This window comes from Mandrillus leucophaeus, unplaced genomic scaffold (genome assembly GCF_000951045.1).
Source record: "Mandrillus leucophaeus isolate KB7577 unplaced genomic scaffold, Mleu.le_1.0 Scaffold999, whole genome shotgun sequence".
NCBI classification, from domain to species: domain Eukaryota; kingdom Metazoa; phylum Chordata; class Mammalia; order Primates; family Cercopithecidae; genus Mandrillus; species Mandrillus leucophaeus.
This window is the reverse complement of record NW_012110907.1, coordinates 87087-110569: the sequence shown is the minus strand read 5'-3', so window position 1 is coordinate 110569 and position 23483 is coordinate 87087. Positions and strand designations below refer to the sequence as shown.

At 35.4% G+C, this 23483-nt stretch overlaps 1 protein-coding gene across 1 annotated transcript in view; it reads right to left on the bottom strand.

The window, feature by feature from the left end:
- PCDH15 (protocadherin-related 15) overlaps positions 1-23483 on the bottom strand; it is a gene marked incomplete at its 5' end in the record, with an annotated part of 518346 nt that overhangs the window by 411497 nt on the left and 83366 nt on the right. Inside the window, one exon of the mRNA XM_011971273.1 lies at positions 15248-15356. Within this exon, the coding sequence (XP_011826663.1) occupies positions 15248-15356 (109 nt within the window). The remainder of the gene's footprint in view (positions 1-15247; positions 15357-23483) is intronic.

Sequence of the window (23483 nt, the reverse complement as noted above, 5' to 3'; positions counted from 1 at the left end):
TGATCCACTGGCCTCAGCCTCCCAACAGGGTGGGATTACAGGCATGAACCACCCTGCCCGTCCTTACAGTATATATTCTTTTCTTAGGTGTGTCTGGCTTCTTTCGATTAGCATAATGATTGTGAAGTCCATGTTGTTTCGTTTATCAATAGTTTATTTATTTCTATTGCCTAAGTGTTATTCTATTGTATGGATATACTACAATTCATTTATCTATTCACATGTTGATGAACACTTGAGTTGCCTCCAGTCACAAATAAAGCTGCTATGAACTTTCTTGTATACATCTCTGAATGAATCTCTGCTTTCATTTATCTTGAGTAAATATCTAGGAGTGTAATGGCTAGGCTATGTGATATTTGTATGTCTAAATGTTGTATTAAGAATTTTTGGGCCAGGTGCAGTGGCTCACACCTGTAATCCCAGCACTTTAGGAGGCCAAAGTGGGCAGATCACGAGGTCAAGAGATTGAAACTGTGCTGGCCAAAATGGTGGAAACTCATTTCTACTAAAAATACAAAAATTAGTTGGGCGTGGTGGTGCGTGCCTGTAGTCCCAGCTCCTTGGGAGGCTGAGGCAGGACAATCACTTGAACCCACGAGACGCAGGTTGCGGTGAGCCGGGATTATGACATTGCACAGAGCCAGACTCTGTCTCAAAAGAAAAAAAGAAAAAAAAAAAAAAGAATTTGTGGGCAGGTAGCAAGTCTATTAATTTTCAGTTATGTATACGTTTGTGTAGTCAATACCACAATCAGGATATAGAATGGTTTTATGATGAAATAACTACTTTGTGTATTCCAACCCCAAAGTTTAATCCTTCGCAACCACTAATTTGTTCACCACCACCATACTTTCATTTTTATGAGAATGACATTTAGATGGAATTGTATAGTATAAAGATTTGGAGATTGGCTACTTTCAACTCAGTATAAAGCATTAGAGATTCATCCAAGTTGCTATGTATCAATAATATCATATTTTCATTGTTCAGTAATGTTTAACTTGTAAAGAAATTGTCAAACTATTTTTCCAATGTGTGTATAGCATTTTACATTCTTACCAGCCACATATGGGCATTTCAGATCCCCCATATTTTCACCAACACTTGATATTGTCAGTCTTTTTAAAATTTTGGCCATTCTGGTGTGTATGTAGTGATATTCATTGAGGTATTAGTTTGCATTTCCCAATTAGCTAATGATATTGAGCAACTTTTCACATTCTTATTTTTTTTGTAAATCTGTATTAATTTGTTAAACCTTTTTGCCATTTTATAATTGTCTCATTTTTATTAAATTGTGTTTTCATATATTCCCCAAACAAGTCACTTGTTGGATACATTTTGCAAATATATTCTCCTTTTCTGTCAGTTGCTTTTTCAGTCTATTATCAGTGTCTTTTGAAGAGCAAATGCATTTTTACTTTGATGAAGTCAAATTTTAAATTTTTTCTTTTATAGATTTGCATTTGTTATATTTAATAAATTGTTGCCAGCCAGGTGCAGTGACTCACGCCTGTAATCCCAACACTTTGGGAGGCCAAGGTCGGGGGATCACCTGAGGTCAGGAGTTCGAAACCAGCCTGATCAACATGGAGAAACCCTGTGTCTACTAAAAATACAGAATTAGCCAGGCGTGGTGGCACATGCCTGTAATCATAGGTACTCGGGAGGCTGAGGCAGGAAAATTGCTTGAACCTGGGAGGTAGAGGTTGTGGTGAGCCGAGATTGCACCATTGCACTCCAGTCTGGGCAACAAGAGCAAAACTCCATCTCCAAACAACAACAAAAAAGAAATTGTTGCCAACCCTAAGTTCATAAAAAATTTTATCAATATTATCTTTTAGATGCTTTATAGTTTTAGCTCTTACATTATGTATAGAAAGTCTTTCAAGTTGGTTTTTGTACATAGTGTAAGGTATGGATTGCAGTTTATTTGTTTACATATGGCTGTCCAATTGTTCTGCAATGTTGATTGTAAAGATTAACTTTTCCTTCTTTTAATTGCCTTTTGCTTCATATTATTTTTAAAGTGTTTATACCTTCACAGTTTTTTCTCATAGCTGTATTTGCCCATCATTTATTAGCATAGAACTTCTGATTCCATACATATAGTAAGTGGAAGGAAGTGTGGATGCCTGACCTAAACTATATAATTATCACTTCATCTTTCAACAATTTTTATTTAGAGCAAAGAATCAGAAGATGGATGTACAATCTGTACCACAAAAATAATGGGCATCTAGAGGAAAGGCCCTCTACTCTAATCCCTCACCTTGAAATTCCTGTTTCTGCTTCTTAAAATGTTATAGTTTTTGACAGTTCCTTGAATTCTGGAAGAAATCAAAGTCCTTTTAATGAATTTCCTTTACCGCCAAGATGAACTTAAGTTCACCTCTGTAATTTTTACCCAAAGAGTCCCATTCAGGAAAGCATTTGTTTTAAATACTTGATATATTTGAAAATGTACATCTAATATACTTCAAAGGAGCACTACCTAAAAAAATACAGTATCAAAGTTTTCCCTTCCCCACCAAAAATATATATCTTTACATATAAAATTAGCAACCTGATTAACACAAAAGTAAAAGAGAACACCGTCTTCTGGGTGCCATGAAGATTTGTGATAATTCCTCAAATTTTCACATTATAGATATATAGAAATTATGGTCAGTTTCAATAAAATACTGCTTATGAAAACACCCACAATTTCCTTTGGTAGAACAAAAACAATTATAACATGTAACTTTTTTCCAGGTAATTTTTTGGGGAAAACCTTTTAATGACCCATGAATGCTGAATACCCTGCAGAAGCCAAGGTATTGAAATGTAAAAACATTGTACAAGAATAGAAAAAACTGTCTAAGTTCAAAGACCCTACAGAATCCCTTATTCATCCCACTTAGAAAATGTAATATAAACTCTATTTAGCAAAACTTAATTCATCTAAAAATATAGCTGCTTCTGAACCATCTCCAAAGCTCTGCGTTTTATTTTTTTAGTCATTCCTTTATTTGATCTTGGGACTAATTATATTAATATTCCATTCCTTTGACATTAAATTCATCTGCTATCCCTTTTACGTAACTAGAATTTCGTTGATAATTTTAACCATTATTTTCATCTACGCCCTAATAACACATTTGTTTTTGTATCAAGTTATCCCTAGTTTCAAATATATATTAGAAATATTACCTCTAATTTTCATTATTTTCTTCCATTAATTTTAACTTCAGCACTTTTTCTTTTCAGCTACTACATTTTCTTAGTGCATTCTTTGATAATTATAAATGCAAAAAGTAAACTACCTTTGTCCTGCTTTTACATCTTCCAAACATCTTCAGTTCTAAATCTCCTTTGCAAAACGTATTTTTCAGCTGTTTGTTATAAATAACAAACTTCATTTTCTTATCCAAAGTGTTTTTAATAACTGTATAATAGCCACCAAACTAATTCAAATAAAATTTTACATATTATTAAGGAGAACTAAAATTCTTATATTAGTAGCCAATATCTCAACTTCAAAAAATTTTACCAAAGATTTTATTGGGTTGCTTTTCCTGTGCATATTTATGACAATGCTTCTGAGAGTATAGTTCAGGCATATCCACACTAGAAAGACCAAGATCTTGTCCCAGATCTTCTGAATCAGAAGCTCTGAAAAGGGAGGTCAAGAGAATGCACTTTGAATAATCTCACTGAATTCTTGTAGCCTTTAAAGTTTGAAAGTCACCTCTTCATGGTACATGATACGTTCATGTCTATTTTTTAAACATATCAATAATTACAAAATTCAGTAACTATGTTATTGCTAATAGTACCACCACTTTTTATGACTATGTGGCTTCAAATCCCCGTTACTTTTACTAGCCAATTCTCTATTCATTCTGCAAGTGATTCTTTCTTACCTTAGAAAGTCTCTCTCATGTGTTTCTTTGTCATAGTCCTAATCTCTTACCTTACTCAGAACTTTGTTATTTCATACTTGTACCACAGTGATAGCCTACTAATATCTTCTGGCATTCCATTCCCTTATAATCACTGAAGGAAACTTTCTAAAATGCTATTTTTATTGTCCAATTATCTAGACAAAATTTTTCCTATTGTGTACTGTGGTAACCCCTAAAATCAAATTGAGAAAAAAAAGTATAAATGTATTTTTCTTTATTGATTGATTCAATTTACATATAGTGAAATGCACAGATCTTAAGCTTTAATGTTTTAGGGGCATAGACCCATGTTATTACCACTCCTATTCAGACTTTAATTTTATATTTATCTTTAAATAAAATAATACAAAAGTAAACTTAGCTAATGCTTTATATACTGACAGTGTGTCTCTGTATATTTTAGAGACAAGCAAGGAATCTTGAGGGAGATGTGGCGAGTATACAATGTGAAGGGATAAGCAGCAGTGTATTATTCAGATTTCTTTAGGGAAACAAAACAAATAGGCTATAAGGACATATTAGTACTGACAGTGAGAAAGAGAGACAGAGAGAGAGAGAGAGAGAGATTCTCTCAATCAATTGGCTGATTGGTTATGGGAATTTGTTGTATTAGTCCATTTTCACACGGCTGAAAAGACATACCCAAGACTGTGCAATTTACAAAAGAAAAAGATTTAATTGGAATTTACAATTCCACGTGGCTGGGGAAGCCTCACAATCATGGTGGGAGGCAAGGAGAAGCAAGTCACTTCTTACATGGATGGCAGCAGGCAAAGAGAGACAGAGAGAGCTTCTGCAGGGGAACTCCTCTTTTTAAAACCATCAGATCTTGTGAGACTATTCACTATCCTGAGAACAGCAGGGGAAAGACTTGCCCCCATTATTCAATTATCTCCCATATCGTCCCTCCCACAACACGTGGGAATTCAAGATGAGATCTACGGCTAGGCACAGTGGCTCATGCCTATAATCCCAGCACTTGGGAGGCTGAGATGGGCGGATCACCTGTGTCAGGAGTTTGAGACCAGCCTGCATAGCATAGTGAGATCTCATCTCTAGGTGAGATTTGGCTGGGACACAGCCAAAGCATATCATTCTGCACCTGGCCTCTCTCAAATTTCATGTCCCCACACTTCAAAATAAATCATGCCTTTTCAATAGTCCTCCAAAGTGTTAACTCATTTCCGTATTAACTCAAAAGTCCACAGTCCAAAGTCTCACTGGAGACAAGGCAAGTTCCTTCTATCTATGCATCTGTAAAATCAAAAGCAGGTTAGTAACTTTCTAGATACAGTGGGGATATAGGCATCAGATAAATACAGCCATTCCAAATGGGAGAAATTGGCCAAAACAAAGGGACTACAGCCCCCAAGTCCAAAACCCAGCAGATAAGTCAAATCTTCAAGCTCTGAAATGATCTCCTTTGACTCCATTTCTCACATCCAGGTGACACTGATGTAAGTGGTGTGCTTCCACAGCCTTGGACAACTCCACCCCTGTTGTTTTACAGAGTGTAGCCCCTTCCTGGCTGCTTTCATGGGCTGGTGTTGGGTGTCTGTGGTTTTTCCAGACGTACTGTTCAAGCTGTTGGTGGATCTACCATTCTGGGTTCTGTAGGATGGTGGCCATCTTCTCACAGCTCCTCTAGGTGATGCCCCAGTAGGGACTCTGTGTGGAGGCTCTGACCCCAAGTTTCCCTCCTGCACTGCACTAGCACAGGTTCTTCATGAGAGCCCTGCCACTGAACCATACTTCTGCCTTGACATACAAGGCATTTCCACACATCTTCTGAAATCTAGGTTGAGCTTCCCAAACCTCAATTCTTGACTTCTCTGCATTCACAGGCTCAATACTATGTGGAAGCTGCTGATGCTTGTGGCTTGCACCTTCTGAAGGCAGGGCCCCAGCTCTATGTTGGTCCCTTTCAGCCATAGCTGGAGCAGTTGGGACATAAGAAAACAAGTTCCAAGGCTGCACACAGCACAGAGATCCTGGGCGCAGCCCACAAAACCATCTTTTCTCCCCCAGGCCTCCAGGCTGGTGGTGGGAGGGGCTGTCATGAAGACCTCTGACATACCCTGGAGACATTTGTCCCATTATCTTCAGGATTAACATACAGCTCCTCGTTACTTATGCAAATTTCTGCAGCCAGCTTGAATTTATCCTCAGAAAATGGGATTTTCTTTTCTATCAAATTATCAAGCTGTAAATTTTTTGAACTTTTATGCCATTTCCCTAATAAAACTGAATGCCTTTAACAGCACCCAAGTCACCTCTTGAATGCTTTGCTACTTAGAAATTTCTTCCACCAGATACCCTCAATCATCTCTCTCAAGTTCAAAGTTCCATAATTTTGTAGGGCAGGGGCAAAATGCTGCCAGTCTCTTTGCTAAATCACAGCAAGAGTCACCTTTGCTCCAGTTACCAGCAAGTTCCTCATCTTCATCTGAGACCACCTCAGGCTGGATTTCATTGTTAATATCATTATCAGCATTTTGGTCAAAGCCATTCAGTAAGTCTCTAGAGAGCTCCAAACTTTCCCACATCTTCCTGTCTTCTACTGAGCCCTGCAAACTGTTCCAATCTCTGCCTGTTACCCAGTTCCAAAGTCATTTACACATTTTTCCGTCTATTTTCAGCAACACTCCATTTCTGTTACCAATTTACTGTATTAGTTCATTTCCACACTGCTGATAAAGACATACCAGAGACTAGGTAATTTACAAAAGAAAAAGGTTTAACTGGACTTACAGTTCCACATGACTGGGGAAACCTCACAATCATGGTGGAAGGTAAAGAGGAGCAAGTCACATTTTACACAGATGGCAGCAGGCAAAGAGAGAGAGCCCTTGTGCAGGGGAACTCCTCTTTTTGAAAATATCATCAGATCTTGTGAGACTTATTCACTATTACAATAACAGCACAGGAAAGCCTTGCCCCCATTACTCAATTTCCTCCCACCTTGTCCTTCCCACAACATGTGGGAATTCAAAATGAGATTTAGGCGGTGACACAGCCAAGGCATATCATTTGTTATGAATGCTAAGACCATTTACCATCTGCAAATTAGAGAACCAGAAAAATTGGTGGTGCATTTTTTGCTAGGTCCAGACGCCTAAGAACCAGGGGAGCCACTGGTATAAGTCTCAGAATCTGAAAGCCTGAGAACTAAGCACTCTAATGTTTGACGGCAGAAGATGGAAGTTCCAGTTCAAGAAGAGAGAACTCACCGTTCCTCTGTCTTTTTGTTCTATTCAGGCCCTCAATGGACTGGATGATGCTTGCCCATATTGGTGAGAGCAGATCTTCTTCACTCAGTCTTCTGATTGAAATATTAGTGTCTTTTTGAAACAATCTCTTAGACCCAGAAATAATGTTTTGCCAGCTCTTTCTATGTGCCTTAAACCAGTCATGCTGACACATAAAAGTAAGCATCACAAGCAGCATTCTCTCCTGTTTGTTTGCTTTCAATACATTGCAATGACTTTTAGTTTACATTTGGCCAGGTAAAGGGATCTGTATTTTACAGTATTAATTTTACACCAAACTAAAGCTCAAAAAATGAAGAAATAGCTGAGAAATATGTCTGCAAATAAACCTGAGATTAAAGGTAACACTAATGATGTGTGCAGAAGTGAACACCAACAGAGATGGAAAAATCACTTTCCATTCCTCTGCTAAAACAGCTTAATCAGTCATGTTATTCCTGACCATGGTCAAAACTATAGCGATCCAGGCAGACCATAAATAAAGTCAGACTGACAATTTTGATGTAATTAATATAATTATTTATAATGTTGACTTATATATAATACAATTAATCATTTTGTATGTGATATCTGAACATGGAAACTTTAATGACTGATAAAATACATGTATAATTCTTAAATATTAAGAGTGTGTACTCTAAAATATTTTTTAACTCATGGGATGAAGGATCAGAAAAATTATGTATTCGTTATAAAATGTAGTTATCATTAACAATGATATGGTTTCGGCTGTGTCCCCACCGAAATCTCATCTTGAATTGTAACTCCCACAGTTCCCGCATCTCATGGAAGGAACCTTGTGGGAGGTAATTGAATCATGAAGGTGGGTCTTTCCCATACTCTTCTCATGAAAGTGAGTACATCTCACAAGATGTGATGGTATTAAAAGGGGGAGTTTCCATCCACAAGCTCTCTTTTCTTGTTTTGCCATGTGAGACATGCCATTAACCTTCTGCCATGATTGTGAGGCCTTCCCAGCCATGTGTAACTGTAAGTCCGTTAAACTTCTTTCTTTTTTAAATTGCGTAGTCTCAGGTATGTCTTTATCAGCAGCATGAAAATGGAATAATTCACTAACATCCACACACAATCTTGCCTAAACTTACTTACATCTTTAAGTTCAGAGCTCCACTTTATGAACCTTCTCATCTCCTTGAATTACTTGAATTAGATCTAAGATGGAAAACATTTTTTGTTTCCTAACAAGTAAAATACTCTTTTATTCCTCTCACCTTAAATCTGGGCAGGAATTGTTCTTGCTTTGACCAATATATGATGGCGGATTATTTCTACTGATTCAGTTCTGGGATCAGGCCTTCAGAAGTTTGGTAGCTTTCACTTTTGCCTTCTTAAAAGGCAGGTGCACATATGATTAAACAGACTATTTTACATAAATTCTATAAAGAATATTTTCTTTAAAAAATAATTTCCAAAATGTAGAAGTACAGTAAAATTAGAAGCATTCTGGAGAATGGTAAGGCATGAGGAAAAATGCACCTCAGGGGGTATATTTAAGGTTACATAATGTTTGAAAAACCACATGTGCTCAGCTATAAGTGTTCAGTTAAAAGAACTCGGTTGTGTAGCACAAGGATCATGAAACAAAAGAAAATATAAACAAAAAATAAGAAAGCAAAAAAGGATACAAAGAAAAAATATGGACTTTTTTCTGGTAACTGTGAAATATGAAATACACAATAGAAGAAATGTAAGGCCCAGGAACATTTTCATCTCTTCTCAATGTGATATATGCATTGAGGAAGGGATAAAAAATGTGTCTTTCTCTTCATATTTCCAATATGATTATACCATATACCTGGCCATGAAAGTGCTAATACTTGATAATACCTACCAGAGTTAATGAAGGTTTATAAAAAAAAAATTAAACCAAAGTTTCTGGCTCTGGTATCTCCATTCTTAATATGTGGCACCAACATTTTAGTTGCCAGAATATTAATAATATTATTATAATCATACTTTGAAAAATAAGAAAAATTACTGTTAACAATATTATAATATTTATAGTTTAGTATGTATCACATAAATCATATATATGATATTTAATACATATTACTTTTCACACATTAGGTGCTCATATAAAAGTACCTAATACTACAAGCTACTGTTACAAGCTAAAGTCAGCAAACTTTCTTCTATTATTAGAAAGAAATACATATTGTATGATATCATTATTAATGACAGTGCTGAAACAGTGCTTGATAGCTATTAACATTTACATTAAAAATGGTAAGGCTTGATAACATAATTAGAAGCAGAAATTTCATCTACATATATGATTAAGGGGTCCACAGATTATGCTTTTCTTTCAGAGACCTTCATGGCAGCCTTTTCCATCACAGGCCTTGAGGCTTAGGGGGAAATGATGGTTTTGTGGGCCAGGCTCATGGCTGCACTGCCCTGTGCAACCTCAGGACACTGCTCCCTGCATCTAGCCATTCCATCTCTAGCCATGCCTACATGGTCCCCAGATATATCTCAGGCCTCTGCTTCAGAGCATGCAAGCCATTAGCCTTGGCAGCTTCCATGTGATGTTAAACCTGTGGATACACAGAGGACAAGAGTTGAGGCTTGGAAGCCTCCGCTCACATTTCAAAGGATGCATGGAAATGTCTGGATGTCTAGGCAGAAGTCTTCTGCAGGGGTGGAGCCCTCATGGAAGACCTCTACCAGGGCACCGTGGAAGGGAAATGTGAGGTGGGAGCCCCCACACAGAGTTCCCACTGGGACACTGCCTAGTGGAGCCGTGAGAAGAAGGCAACTATTCTCCAGACCCCGGAATGGTAGATTCACTGATAGCTTGCACTGTGCACCTGGAAAAGCCACAAGCACTAAACACCAGCCCAAGAAAGCAGACAACAGGGCTGTACTGTGCAAAGCCATAGAGGCAGAAATGCACAAGGCCTTGGGAGCCCACCCCTTGCATCAGCGTGGCCTGGATATGAGACATGAAGTTAAAGGAGATCATTTTGGAGATTTAAGATTTAATGACTGCTCTCTTGGGTTTTGGATTTCCATGGGAACTGTGGCACCTTTGCTTTGGCTGATTTTTCCTTTTTTGGAATGGATGTATTCACCCAATGCCTGTATCCCCATTATATCTTGTAAGTTTTTTCAGTCTCATAGGCGGAAGGAACTTGCCTTGTCTCAGATTAGACTTTGGACTGTGGACTTCTGAGTTAATTCTGAAATCAGTTAAGACTTGGGGGACTGCTGAGAAAGGATTATTGTATTTTGCAATGTGAAAAGGACATGAGATTTCAGAGGGGCCAGTGGTTTCATGATATAGCTTGGATTTGTTTCCCCACCAAAATCTCACGTTAAATTGTAATCTCCAATGTAGGAGGAGGGACCTAGTAGGAGTTGATTGAATCATGGGGGAACATTTCCCCCTTGCTGTTCTGGTAACAGTGGTGACAGTGAGTGAATTCTCACAAGATCTGTTTGTTTAAAAGTGTGTAGCACCATCCTTTCTCTCTCTTGCTCTGGCTATGTAAGATGCGCCAACTTCCCCTTCACTTTCAGCCATGATTTAAAGTTTCCTGAGGCCACTTAAACCTGTTTTTCTTTATAAATTAGCCAGTAATAGGTAGTTCTTTATAGTGGTGCAAGAATGGACTAACAGAGAAGGGGTATTAAATGTTCTCTAATGGTAGAATTTACCAGTAAAGCATCTATCTGATGCAGAATTCTCCTTTGTGGGAAGATCTTTTTGATTACTAAGTCAATTTACTTGTTATCAGTCTGCCCCAATTTTTTATTTTTTCTGAGGTCAATTTGAATAGCTTACCTCCAGGAATTTGTCCATTGCATCTAGTTTGTCTAGTTGGCATACATTGTATATAATATTCCCTTATAACATTTTTTATTCCTGTAAGCTAAATAGAAGGTCCTCTCTTTTGTTCCAAGTTAGTAAATTGAATCTTATTTCTTTTATTCCTGGTCAGTCTAGCTAGAGATTTGTCAATTATGTTTATGATTTCAAAGAATTGATTTTGGCTTGATTTCTTATCTCTACTGTTTTCCTAATCCCTCTTTTACTATTTTCCACTGAAGTCTCTATTATTTCTATTGTGTTGTTTAGCTTTCCTTCTTTCTTTCCTTCCTTCCTTCCTTCCTTCCTTCCTTACTTACTTACTTCTTTCTTTTTTTTCAGAGTCACCTCCAACCTCCTCCATCACCCAGGCTGGAGTGAAATGGTGTGATCATGGCTCACTGCAGCCTTGACTTCCTGGACCCAGTGATTCTCACACTATAACCTCCTCAGTAGCTGAGGCCACAGGTGCACACCACTGGGCTAATTTTTGTATTTTGGTAGGGATGGGGTTTCTCTATATTACCCAGACTGGTCTCAAATTCCAGAGCTCAAGCAATCCACCTACCTCAGGCACCCAAATATTGGAATTATAGGCGTGAGCCACCACAGCTGACCTCTCTTCTGCTCTTCTTCTTTAGTTTGCTTAACCTTTTCCAATGTCTTTGTGATAAACATTACATTGTTGATTAGAGATTAAAATACACGTTATAATGTATTTTTATTTGTCTCAAAGTATTTTTCTGATTTTATTTCTTCCTTGAGTCACTGATTATTTAAGAATGTTGTATAATTACCACACACTTGTGAATTTCCAAAGTTTCCTTCATTATTAATTTCTACTTTCATTCCATTTTTGTCAGATAATGGAGTTCGTATTATTTCAATCATTTTCAATTTAATGATATTGGTTTTATGGCCTAATATGATCTATACTGATATACTAATAGAACATTCTAGGCGCACTTGAGAAGAATACTTATTCTGCTGTTGGGGGTAGAGTGTTTTATAGATATATCTTTTAGGTCTAGCTGCTTTATGGAGTTGTTCTATCTTGACCTTTACTTACTACATTTGCAGAGTTTCAAGGTCAGCAAGAGATGACAGCTTAGGGCCTTTCCAAGTGTTTCCTGAGTATATATAGTTTGCTCTTGTCTTTTTAGATTCCCAGAAATATGTTAAACTTTTATAAACTCCCTATGAACATCATTCTCTAGCTTTTCCTTTGAAGACTTTTGGCTAGTCAATAATTCTGCCATTGACGATCATGACAGTAGGACCATTGAAATAGGCTGACAACAGTCCTTGGATGACCTTGTCATAGACATCAACATCCATATCCTCATAAACAAGAGACTGTCTATAACAAATGTAAGCAGGAGAGGAGCCCTCCATGTGGTAACTTAACATGAGCTTGGAGAAACACATATATTCAGAAATATTTGGATGGATTTAAGGAAAATTAAGAGTTTTGACAAAGTACATGAAGTCAGAGTTATGGACATTCTCTTCTGTGTGTGTGTGTGTGTGTGTTATGTTGTGTCTGGTTTTTGTTTTTGTGTTTCCATTTGTACCAGACTGATGTGCCTTAGGTAACATGCCTTATTTTCCTTCCTAATGGTAATAACAATGTCAACTAAAATGTATTGAGCATGAACTTTTTTTCCAGGCATTATTATGTACAATTACAATGTATTGGATCAAATTCTCACAACCCTTTTGTACAAAGATCTATTTTTGTTAAATCCATATTAAAGAAGAATAATCTGGTCAGGTAGTGACCCACGCCTGTAATCCTAGCACTTTGGGAGGCTAAGGCAGGAGGATCACTTGAGCCCAGGAGGTCGAAGCTTCAGTGAGCTATGATTGTGCCACTGCACTCCAGTCTGGGTGACAGAGTAAGACACTGTCTCAAAAGAAGAAAAAAGAAGGACTAATTTCAGGTAAAGAGGGGCTAAATAACTCAACTAAAATTATAAGTCTAGTGTGAGTTAAAGTCATGATTTTTAACATGGACGGTGCAATTTCCAGAGGCTACACTCTCAACCCCTACCATTCACTTCCTTCTAAAAATGTAAATAGTGTAAAAAGATATTATTCATTTACCTTAGCTGTGAGAGCAAATAATTGTAAGAGTTTATATCCATTGTTCGGGACAATTCATTATCCTACAGTTGTAGGCTGATGAAACTTTCCATCGCTGTGTCACTTTTCTGTTAAAATTTTTTTCATTGACTCCTCATTTCACTCAGAGAAAAATGCAAAGTAGATAAATAACATACAAGGCTCTCTAGTTTCTGCTTTCTTCTTATCTGTCACCTTTCTACTTTTACCTCACTCACTTCTTTCCAATACTTCTGGCCCCCTTGTTGTTTCTGATACCCACCTGGCAAGCTTCAGTTTTGATCTCTGCCTAGAGACTCTTCCCAGTAATGTCAACCTGAGTAACTTCCTCAGCCTCTGTAAGCTTTTGCTAATAGCTTAGCTTTTGATGACGCAAGTACTGATGATACTACTTAATACTGCAACATCTACTACAGTCCTTCTCTGCTCTTCCAATCCCATTCATATGATCGATTTTCCCCATAGCATTCACACTTTTCTACCTTTGATAATAAACACTGATTTATTATAGTAATTGTTTATTGCCTATCTCTACTGCCAGAAAATCGGCTCCACAAAGTCAGTGATATGGCTTGCTTCAAATTGTAGGTGATCATTTGTTGAGAAAAAGAACGCAAATAACTTTTAAAAGTGAAATAAACTTGAACACCAATGCATCTAACTGGCTCTGAGTATCATAATTCTCCAAGTCTATTCTAAACTTTCATCCTTTGGCTTTTGCACATGCTGCATTATCTATATAGATACTTTTCTCTCTTTTTCCACCTAGAAACTCCTGTCTTTCTGCTAAAATGACTCTTCCTAAGCAATTCTCATAAAATGCTTAATGCTTTCCTCCCATGAGCCTACATGTGGTTCAAACTTTATTTAGAGTGCCGTAAATATTGTATTTTAATCTATCTTTTAATTTTTTATTAAATTTTTTTTAGCCACAGACTCCATGACTACCTAACCTAGAACATTTATCTCTCATGTTTGTGTCTTTGGCGTCTAGTACAGTGATTGACATATAGTAAAGCCTTCAGTTAATGAAATAAATGATGCTTATTTCCTATTATCTATACCAAAATCTCTATGGACTTAAAATAGTTTTATGTTTATGAAAGCTTTTTACAATATAATAATATGAGCTCTGCTTATGATATTTATGTCCTTATAAAGACCAAAGGCTTGAAACAGAGTTGCTAGAATTTTCTTTACAGACAGCATTTGTAAGTAGGATACAGTATAAAATTTGCAAATCTATTATCTGTTGGTTGTTGTGTATGTGTGTATGCACATAGGCTTCAAGTAAGAGAACAGAAAGGCGTTGAGGGCTAATGCTTAACTGCATTAAAGTTATTTTTCAAGCACATTTCAAAAGAGGCCCCTTCTTCCTTAAAAGATATATAGCCTTTCTCACATGCTTCTGTCTGTCTAGAGGCTACACAAGTCAGCAACATCCATATTTTAGCAAAAGCAATCTAAGAAGAGCAGTATAATCAATTTCTCATCATTTTTGCTTTTGATACAATCAGTAGTATATGCATAGGGATGGATTAGAACAGCTTCTGTGGAATTTTTCAAGAAAAATATTTGCCAAAGGTTCATGTATCATATTTCCTTGGGTAATTATGCTCTCTCGTCCTTTTTTTATAAATGGCTCCAAAATAGCTCTTTTTAAATTCAGTCATATATTATCAGAATTATGTATAGTGTCCACCCAAAGATAAAATACAAGTGAAATGTTTTTCATTTTATATTAAAAGTTGGTGCTAGAGAATGCTTTCTATGGTAAGTTGATATGTAGAAAAATACCAATATGCAGGTTAATATCCTAATACTTTGAATTGCTTTGCTTTTTCCATAAAAGTTATTTATTTATCATTCTACACATTTCAGTCCAACTAATTGAGGAAGGAAATATATTGAATTATTATTTTAAAATTTGTTTATACACAAAAGTAATAATCATGTCAAATAATAATTTAAAAAATTTTGTTATTTAAAATATTTCCTTGGAACTGAGAGACTGTGTTTCTATAAGATTCTAGAATGGTAACTGATAGTGTAAAATGTTAGCAGATACAAACCAACAAGGATGGAATAGAGGATTCCTGGCCTATCTGATGGCGGTTGAATATTTCGGTCCTGATCTATGGCTTGGATTGGTGGCGTAACAACAATGGGGTTCAGTTCTTCCTGAAAAAAAAAATTAGAGAGTTTTCTTTAGCTGTATTACTAATATTTCATGAAGAGTTGAGACAGATGTTTTAGTTTGGAAATCTATACAACATCTGAGACAGTAAACTCAAGTTTCACCATTTATAATCTAATACCTTTTGCTAGTTAATTTTGAATGTTAAGAGGAAGCAAAGTAACCTCAAAGTCAAAATGGTAAGACATAGTAATTATGCACATAGACATTTATATCAGTAACTACTCCTAAAAGGAAAGCAAAGAATGATAATGCATTTTTAATTTTCTCTAGAGGATTTCACAAAAGAAATAGCAGGCTATCAAATAGTTTATGAAGTAATGTTTTCTCTTCTCCTTAGACAAAATTTGTAAGAATACTTGTATTCTTTCCTTGCTAAATCATTTTTTAGTTTCACATACATTAATTATATTAAAATATAAATACTTAAAGTAAATAACTTCATAAAAATAAAAGTCACATTATTGCAAATTTCATATAATTAAAATTGATTTTATATTATGCAGGTATGTACATGTATTTTGCAATGGTCTATAAGAAATAATGTTTAAAATTATAACATATTTATTTTATTCAGTGTTTCCCAATTTGGTGTCCAGTACTAGTCTGTTGTGCTATCAGGACTGGCAAACATTTTTCTGTAAGGGACCAGATAATAACTACCTTTAGGCTTTGCCAACCATATTGTCTATGTTGCAGCTACTGTCAACTCTGCCACTACAGCACAAAAGCCCAAGTGGGCGTGGCTCTGTTGCAACAAAACATTACAAAAACAGGTGGTAAGTGATATGAGGTTACTGACCACTGTGATCATAATAGTATGCTAAAAGTACAATAATAGGTATGTTGAAAAATAATAAAAAGCTTATCGACACAGATAAACCTGGGAAATAAGATATTAAATACAGTTTTGAAAACCAATTAACTGCACCGCAAATCTTTTCAGACTTAATTATGCTAATCTGCATACTGACTCTCTAAGAAAAGGATATTATTTGCTCACTTTCAAGAAACACCCATTAACCTCTTTTTGAAATAATACCTTTAGAACACAGTTTGTGAAACACTACTTTAAGTTTTGCAACCCTCATTCCAAATGTGTCAGTGGTAATTCTAAATGGAAGTAATTCTAAAGGGAAATTCCATTACACATTTGGGCTGAGGGCTGTGAAACTTAAACTACTGGTTCCCAAACACTTAGTATGTCTCAATATCTGACAACTTTACATTCTAAAAAATTGCTGCAATGTTCTCACATTATTTCTTCTGAAATGACAGAACATTGAAATATGTCATGTACTTTTATAAAAAGTCAGTAGTTTCAGTTCTCAGCAAAAATGTATAATGATGGCATGCTAAAAAAAGAGCAATGATATTAAAACATTATAATACTTAATTTTATGCTGAAAGTATAATAAGGATAATTATTGACCAATAATTCAAACATCATAGACACTGTAGAGGTTTCTCTTGAGTTCATTATCACTAATAGGTCCTAAGCAGTATAAATGTTATCAATATTTTCCTGAAAATAAAAAGTTGTTGGTAGTAGCAACTTACTAATACTCTATTCTCTCCTTTAAATGTGGAATCAGAACCATGAAAACCTCAAATCAATATCAAAATTACTCAATTAAATGCAGAAGATTATTGCTCCTCTCACACAACTCTCACTGAACCTTTCCTCCCACGCTGCTTCTCTCTCTCTCTCTCTCTCTCTCTCTCTCCCCACTCTTGACCTCCTGCTGCACTCCCTATCTTGCACACACACACACACACACGCACTTTTACAATAATCAATTTGCTTGGTATGCAATACCTGTGTTGCTCCCTAAATGGAATAAAAAATCTGAAGTTGTTTGAAATATGTATGTCTGAATACAGGAGTTAAGAGTTGACAAGCTCTTTCTAGTCATTTCTCTGAGGAATCTGATTGCATCAGCCAAAGTCAGCTTAAGGTTAAGCTGTATCACTCCTGGTTCATATAATTAAATCTGCAGTAATTTTTCCAAAACTGAGGCTCTATTAGGATCCTGTGAAAGCATTTCAAATCTGAGGATTTTCTGCAGTTCCATTCTGCATCTCATAGTCAGAAAAATATACCAATGTTTCCTAAACAATTTTTGCTATTATAAAATAAGTAATTTCTTATCTAGAAATTAAATTAAAATTGAATCTTAGCTTTTCTTTTGGAATGCTAAATGTAAGCAAATAATAATATTTGAGGATATGTTGGCTGATCACCTTCACCTATTTATTTCCATAGATTTGCTAAGTTACCTACACATAAGCAGTTTTAGCTTTGTTAATTAGTAATGTAGTATAAAACATTCTTTCTATAATATATAGAGTTGTTGAAATGAGCAACAGAATTTATTTACAATGAATTGTTGTCTAAGCAACATAAAAAAAATAACACATCAAACAAAACCAAGAGGAAGAGAGAAATGAAAATTAAATTCCTCATCTTACACATTTGCTTGTTAATTAAATATTATATATAAATATATAGTAAGAACTGAAGAAATAACAAGAAACAAGTATATTATTTAGAATTATATTGATAATCAGAAGGTGAAAAACTGTGAGTATCTCAGGATACTGAGCATGGAAGTGAGGGTAGATAGGATAGAAAATATTTTACATAAAGTCATTTGGTACTGTGTGACTATGTCATTACCATATCCTGTACTATTTGTTTTAACATTAATAATAAATAAATTATAGTATTGAGAATAAAAGAAAACAAACTCTCTTGATAAAGGCTTTCATAGGTTTCTGGAAATTTAAAAGAAACGGTGTGGTTTAAATAACTTACCAGAATTGACATTTTATCTTGTCCTATAGAGACTAGCAACTTATTTTAATATATTTATTTTTCCTTCTGCTACCATAAATGAGATTGTCAGATAATCTAGGATTAAAGGTGAAAATAATGATTTCTTAAATATTGTATGTATGATTACCTCTCAAGTAAATTGTGCTCCATGAAGCTTGACATTTTAAAATATTATTAATACATGACATTAAAGAATACTAAAAATTAGGATTTTTAGGATGATCTTGTTAAATATTTAACATATTTTATAAAGATATGTAGCATTGAAATCAGAGGTAGACAATTAATATGCATTCATTAGAAGAAACAACATAAATAACATGCATTATGTTTGAACTTCTGTCTGCCACCACAATCTCCACAGTAGATAGAACCAGGCCTGGGAAGGGTATTCATATAAGCAAGAACAACCCAGATGGAAATGGTTCCTTAGAATAAGTGAGAATTTTACAGAGAGAACAGAGGTCAAACAATAATACTATGTATGTATTCAGTTCAAGTTGTTGTTTTCTTTTTCCTTTTTTTTTTTTTTTTGAGACAGAGTCTCACTCTGTTGCCCAGGCTTGAGTGCAGTGACCTGATTTCGGCTCACTGCCAGCTCCACCGCCTGGGTTCACGTCATTCTCCTGCCTCAGCCTCCTGAGTAGCTGGGACTATAGGCGCCCGCCACCATGCCCGGCTAATTTTTATATTTTTAGTAGAGACGGGGTTTCACCGTTTTGGCCAGGATGGTCTGAATCTCTCGACCTCGTGATTCACCCACCTCGGCCTCCCAAAGTGCTGGGATTACAGGCGTTAGCCACTGCTTCTGGCCAATTCTTTTTCATTGAACACACCTTTATCTCTATGAAGAGAACAGAATTATTCTTGTCCATGAATTCAAGTAATGTAATCATTTACAGGATTTAGCAGATAGCAGATACTTAATATATTTTTGCCAACTTAGTCTACTGAGCTATCTAAAGAGATCACTACTCTCTAGTTAACTTTGTGATATCCACTACCCAGAAAATAGTCCATCTGTGGCTACTGCCAGATCTTCCACAGTTCTGAAAAGGCGATTGATTCAGTGACTTGTTTCTTCTGAAGAACAGAGTCTCTTCACGTAGGTAGTAATTGCTGTTGCTTATTCTCTGTTGCCCTTATTTATCTTAGCTTTTGACTTTACTGCCTAGATTATAGAGGAAGTACGGTATGTGTTGAAGAAATTAGAAGTCCACCCATAGCTCACATATGCTTGGGTATCCTTTATGGAAAGTATCAAAATGTTCCTCTATTTTATTATAATTGCTACATTTATCTTTTTACCAAAAGCTTTATTGGTCTGTGAGCAGAAAATATTTTATTTGTATTTATAACCCTCAGCCTAGTGCCTCATAGATTTCAACAAATTTTTGTTATCAAGCCAAGAAACACAAAATGAGTCCCCCGAACCCTGGAAGGCTCTTTTATACACTGCCTCTGAAGCAAAGCTTCCTTCTTTGCTGTCTCGTTTGTCTTCAAGAAGAGGTCATGTCTCCTGAATTCTGTTCCCGTTGATAAGCATATGTTAGAAGCACACAGGATAGCAGATTTGCATTTCATTGCTGTTTGAACTGTCAGAGCTACCTTCCCTGTCTTAGTCATGGGAACACATACCTAAAGTGAATTAGGTCCATATAAAAAGATTCATATTGTGAAGTTAATCACAGAAACGATTAAACAATAACAAAAAAAAGTCTTCTGTAAAAATACTGTGTAATTATATGGTTATAAACCTAAAGATTATTGTGTTATGAATACATGCTTCCTTTCATTAGCTTTTCTGGAGACACACCTTCTCTTTTGAGCAACGTGAAGGTAATGTTTTCAAGCACAACTGTTGTATTATTCTGAGAGGATAACAGTAGGCAATTAGCATTTGATGCGAGTGAGGGTTAATTATTCCTCATACAACCTCACTACCAGATTGAAAATGAACTTTTGGTCTGAATTCTGTTTTGTATATGTGTGTGTGTGTATGTGTGTGTGTGTGTGTGTGTGTGTGTGTATATATATATATATAAAATATATATATATAAAATATATATATAATTAATTAAAACATAATAGCAAACAATCACAAAAGATTAAGAAGCTTTGTTGTGGATTTAAGAAAATCTGGGTCGGGAGTGGTAGCTCACGCCTGTAATCCCAGTACTTTGGGAGGCTAAGGCAGTTGGATCATGGGGTCAGGAGATCGAGACCATCCTGGCTAACATGGTGAAACCCCATCTCTACTAAATATACAAAAAATTAGCCAGGTGTGGTGGCTGGCCTGTGGTGGCAGGAGAATGGTGTGAACCCGGGAGGCGGAACTTGCAGTGAGCCGAGATCGCCACTGCACTTCAGCCTGGGCGACATAGTGAGAATCTGTCTCAAAAAAAAAAAAAAAAAAGAAAAGAAAATCTCAGCTTTCTGGTCTTTTAGGTGTTCAAGCCATTATCTTGCATTCTTGCATAAAAGGTACATTCAAGAGAAACACTCAGATTTCAGACATTGGATATATTCACTGTTTAGCTTATATCAGGTAAACAGAAGGCATGACCCACAGAATGATAAGATTTAACCTATTATATCATCCCTAATGTTAAATGGATACATAATGAATATGATTTTCACTGTTTCATTAATGGGTAGGATGTCTTGAAAATAATTTGAAAACAGTTCTTACTTTTAAAATACTTCTCACGTCATCAATGAGAAATACTATCTATCATTTACACAAGTTGATAGATCAGTAAATTTTTTTAAAAAGACGTTTTGCAGACAGATTATTAAAGCTTCTAGCCTTGGTTGAGATACAGGTAATAGAAGCATTGTTAAAATGCTAAATATTCTCAACTTGACATTTGAATGACATCTTCATCTGAGTAACGTATACATAGTAGTACACTGAATGTGCCCAAGTATTTCAAATTAACTGAAGACATTATAATTATCTTCAAGAAACAATATATTCTGATATATCCCTGGAAATGTAATCTGAGTTCATAGAAGTACATAGTTTGCTGTTATAAAAGTCAATTTTGGATGTATTATATAATATTAGACTTACCATTGCTTAGATCTTTACACTGTATTTTAATCAAGTAATAACCTCATAGTATTTAGAGAAAGGATAGTCATGATAAAATAGTAAAAATATGCTGCAAGTATTCCAAGACCAATACTTAAGTGATTTGAAATCTTAGTAACTATATAATTTAATACCTAAGTTATTGAATTTATTACTTAGTCCTTAATTACTTTCATAATTTTATGTGCTCTTTACATTTCAATAGGTACTTTTCCAATCTCCATTAAAGTCATTAATATTCAATTTTTACACTCCATTTAACAAAAGATTTCTACTGCATGTAAGAAAAGTCAGTGAACATTATTATTCTCATTTCATGTTACATTGCAAATGCACTATTTTCCTCAGAGCTCTTGATCATTTTCAGCCGGATTCTTGCTTTTCTTCCATGTGTTACTAACACAGAGAATTAGAACAAATCAAAACTTTCCTCAAACACTTTCATATAGACATAAATACAATTATATATTCCCTTTAGAGGCCCAATGACCAGTTCTGTTTTCACTTCGCTTAGTTTTGCTTTTTACAAAAGTCAGAAATATCCAATTGTTTGAGAAAGTATCAGACATATTGAAATGTTTTTCCTGGTGAGATTATTGTAAAAAAGAGTAACTAACTGGGGTGAGTAGTATGGGTCAAGTCAATTACTTTGAACTTTTTGTATTGTTATGGAAGAAACACAAGTTGAACATTCACAAACATCTTTGAAACTGATATATTACATATATCAAAGTTCCTCAAATGGTTTTTGATAATTATTATCCTTAGAACAAAAGGGCGAAGAGTACATTTGAGATACGTATATAACTATGATTTGTGAAAATCATAACACCTCATGCCTGATCATTGGAATTTCATATCACATATTAAAACAAAAACTCACTGAGCTAACAGAAGATACAACCTTGTTTTATTATTTCCATGAGCAAATTTTATGACCCTTCCAATATCATGCTCTTTATTCTACCACGTATGTGTAAATTTACCTTGTTTAATGTGACTGAATTTGTTTCCAAAATGTGCATTTCAGTATCCTTTCAATTGCATATTTGGATGCTTTTACTGATACTACCCTTATTTTCAAAATATTTCCTTGAATGTCTTTGTCTTTAAAGTTTGTTTACCTGGGATTATATGTCTCCCTTGTCTATGGATCATCAAATGATTTCTAGACAGGCAATAAAAACCTTGGCTGGGGGTGACTTGGTAATTATTTTCCATGAATAAATAATAAAACACTGTAACAAAATCTTCAAGATTGGTGACTTGTTCCACACTGTCCAAGTGACAAAGTCTGAAGCATTATTGCAATCAAGTTGGCTTTGACTATCAAAAATCGATTTCCAAATAACTCAAACTTGAGAATATGCATTTCACAGATGTTGTAAGAAGGATACATAGATCATAGAAATATGTCTTACATCCCTTTCCCGCATTCCTATCCATTTCTATAACAGCTATTCTTGTTCCTACTTCTCACACTGCCCCAGGGCTAACTCAAAATCTTCTTGTTATTCACCTCCCCTTCATTCCCATCATGTACATCAAAAGTCCTCCAAAAGATTTTTGAGAAGCATGATCCACTCTAGAAGTCAGAGGAAAGGAAGACATTGAGCAGACAGAGTTTGCTTTATCATGAAGATAAGGAGACAATCTTGGGAGAATTTATTTGTTCATAATTTTAGTATCATGACATTTGTATGAATATTTCAATGATAATAATGATATGGTTCCCATTGTGTGCTCTCATCAGATCAGGAGATGTCTGTTTTTGTGATGACTTCAATTCACTGTCAAATCACAATTCTATCCAGGACCTCCTTGCTAGTAGGGACTGTTTGAGCACTCCCTAGGGTTTTCACCTTCAATCTCTCCAGATAAGGCCTCCTCACTCAATAGGAAGGCAATAAAACAAGGACAACAAATATGAAACACATATAACAAAGTAGTCCTTTTTTATTGATTTGATTTTAGAGAAATGAAATCTGATTTTGCATTATCAGATGCAGTAGTTAGGTAAAAGAACATAAATTTTTAATTTAGATAAATGAAGCAAAGTAATATACAGTTTTCCCAAGTGGTTTTATCATTTTGTATTTCTTTTTTTTTTTTTTTTTAATTATTATTGTACTTTAAGTTCTAGGGTACATGTGCATAACGTGCAGGTTTGTTACA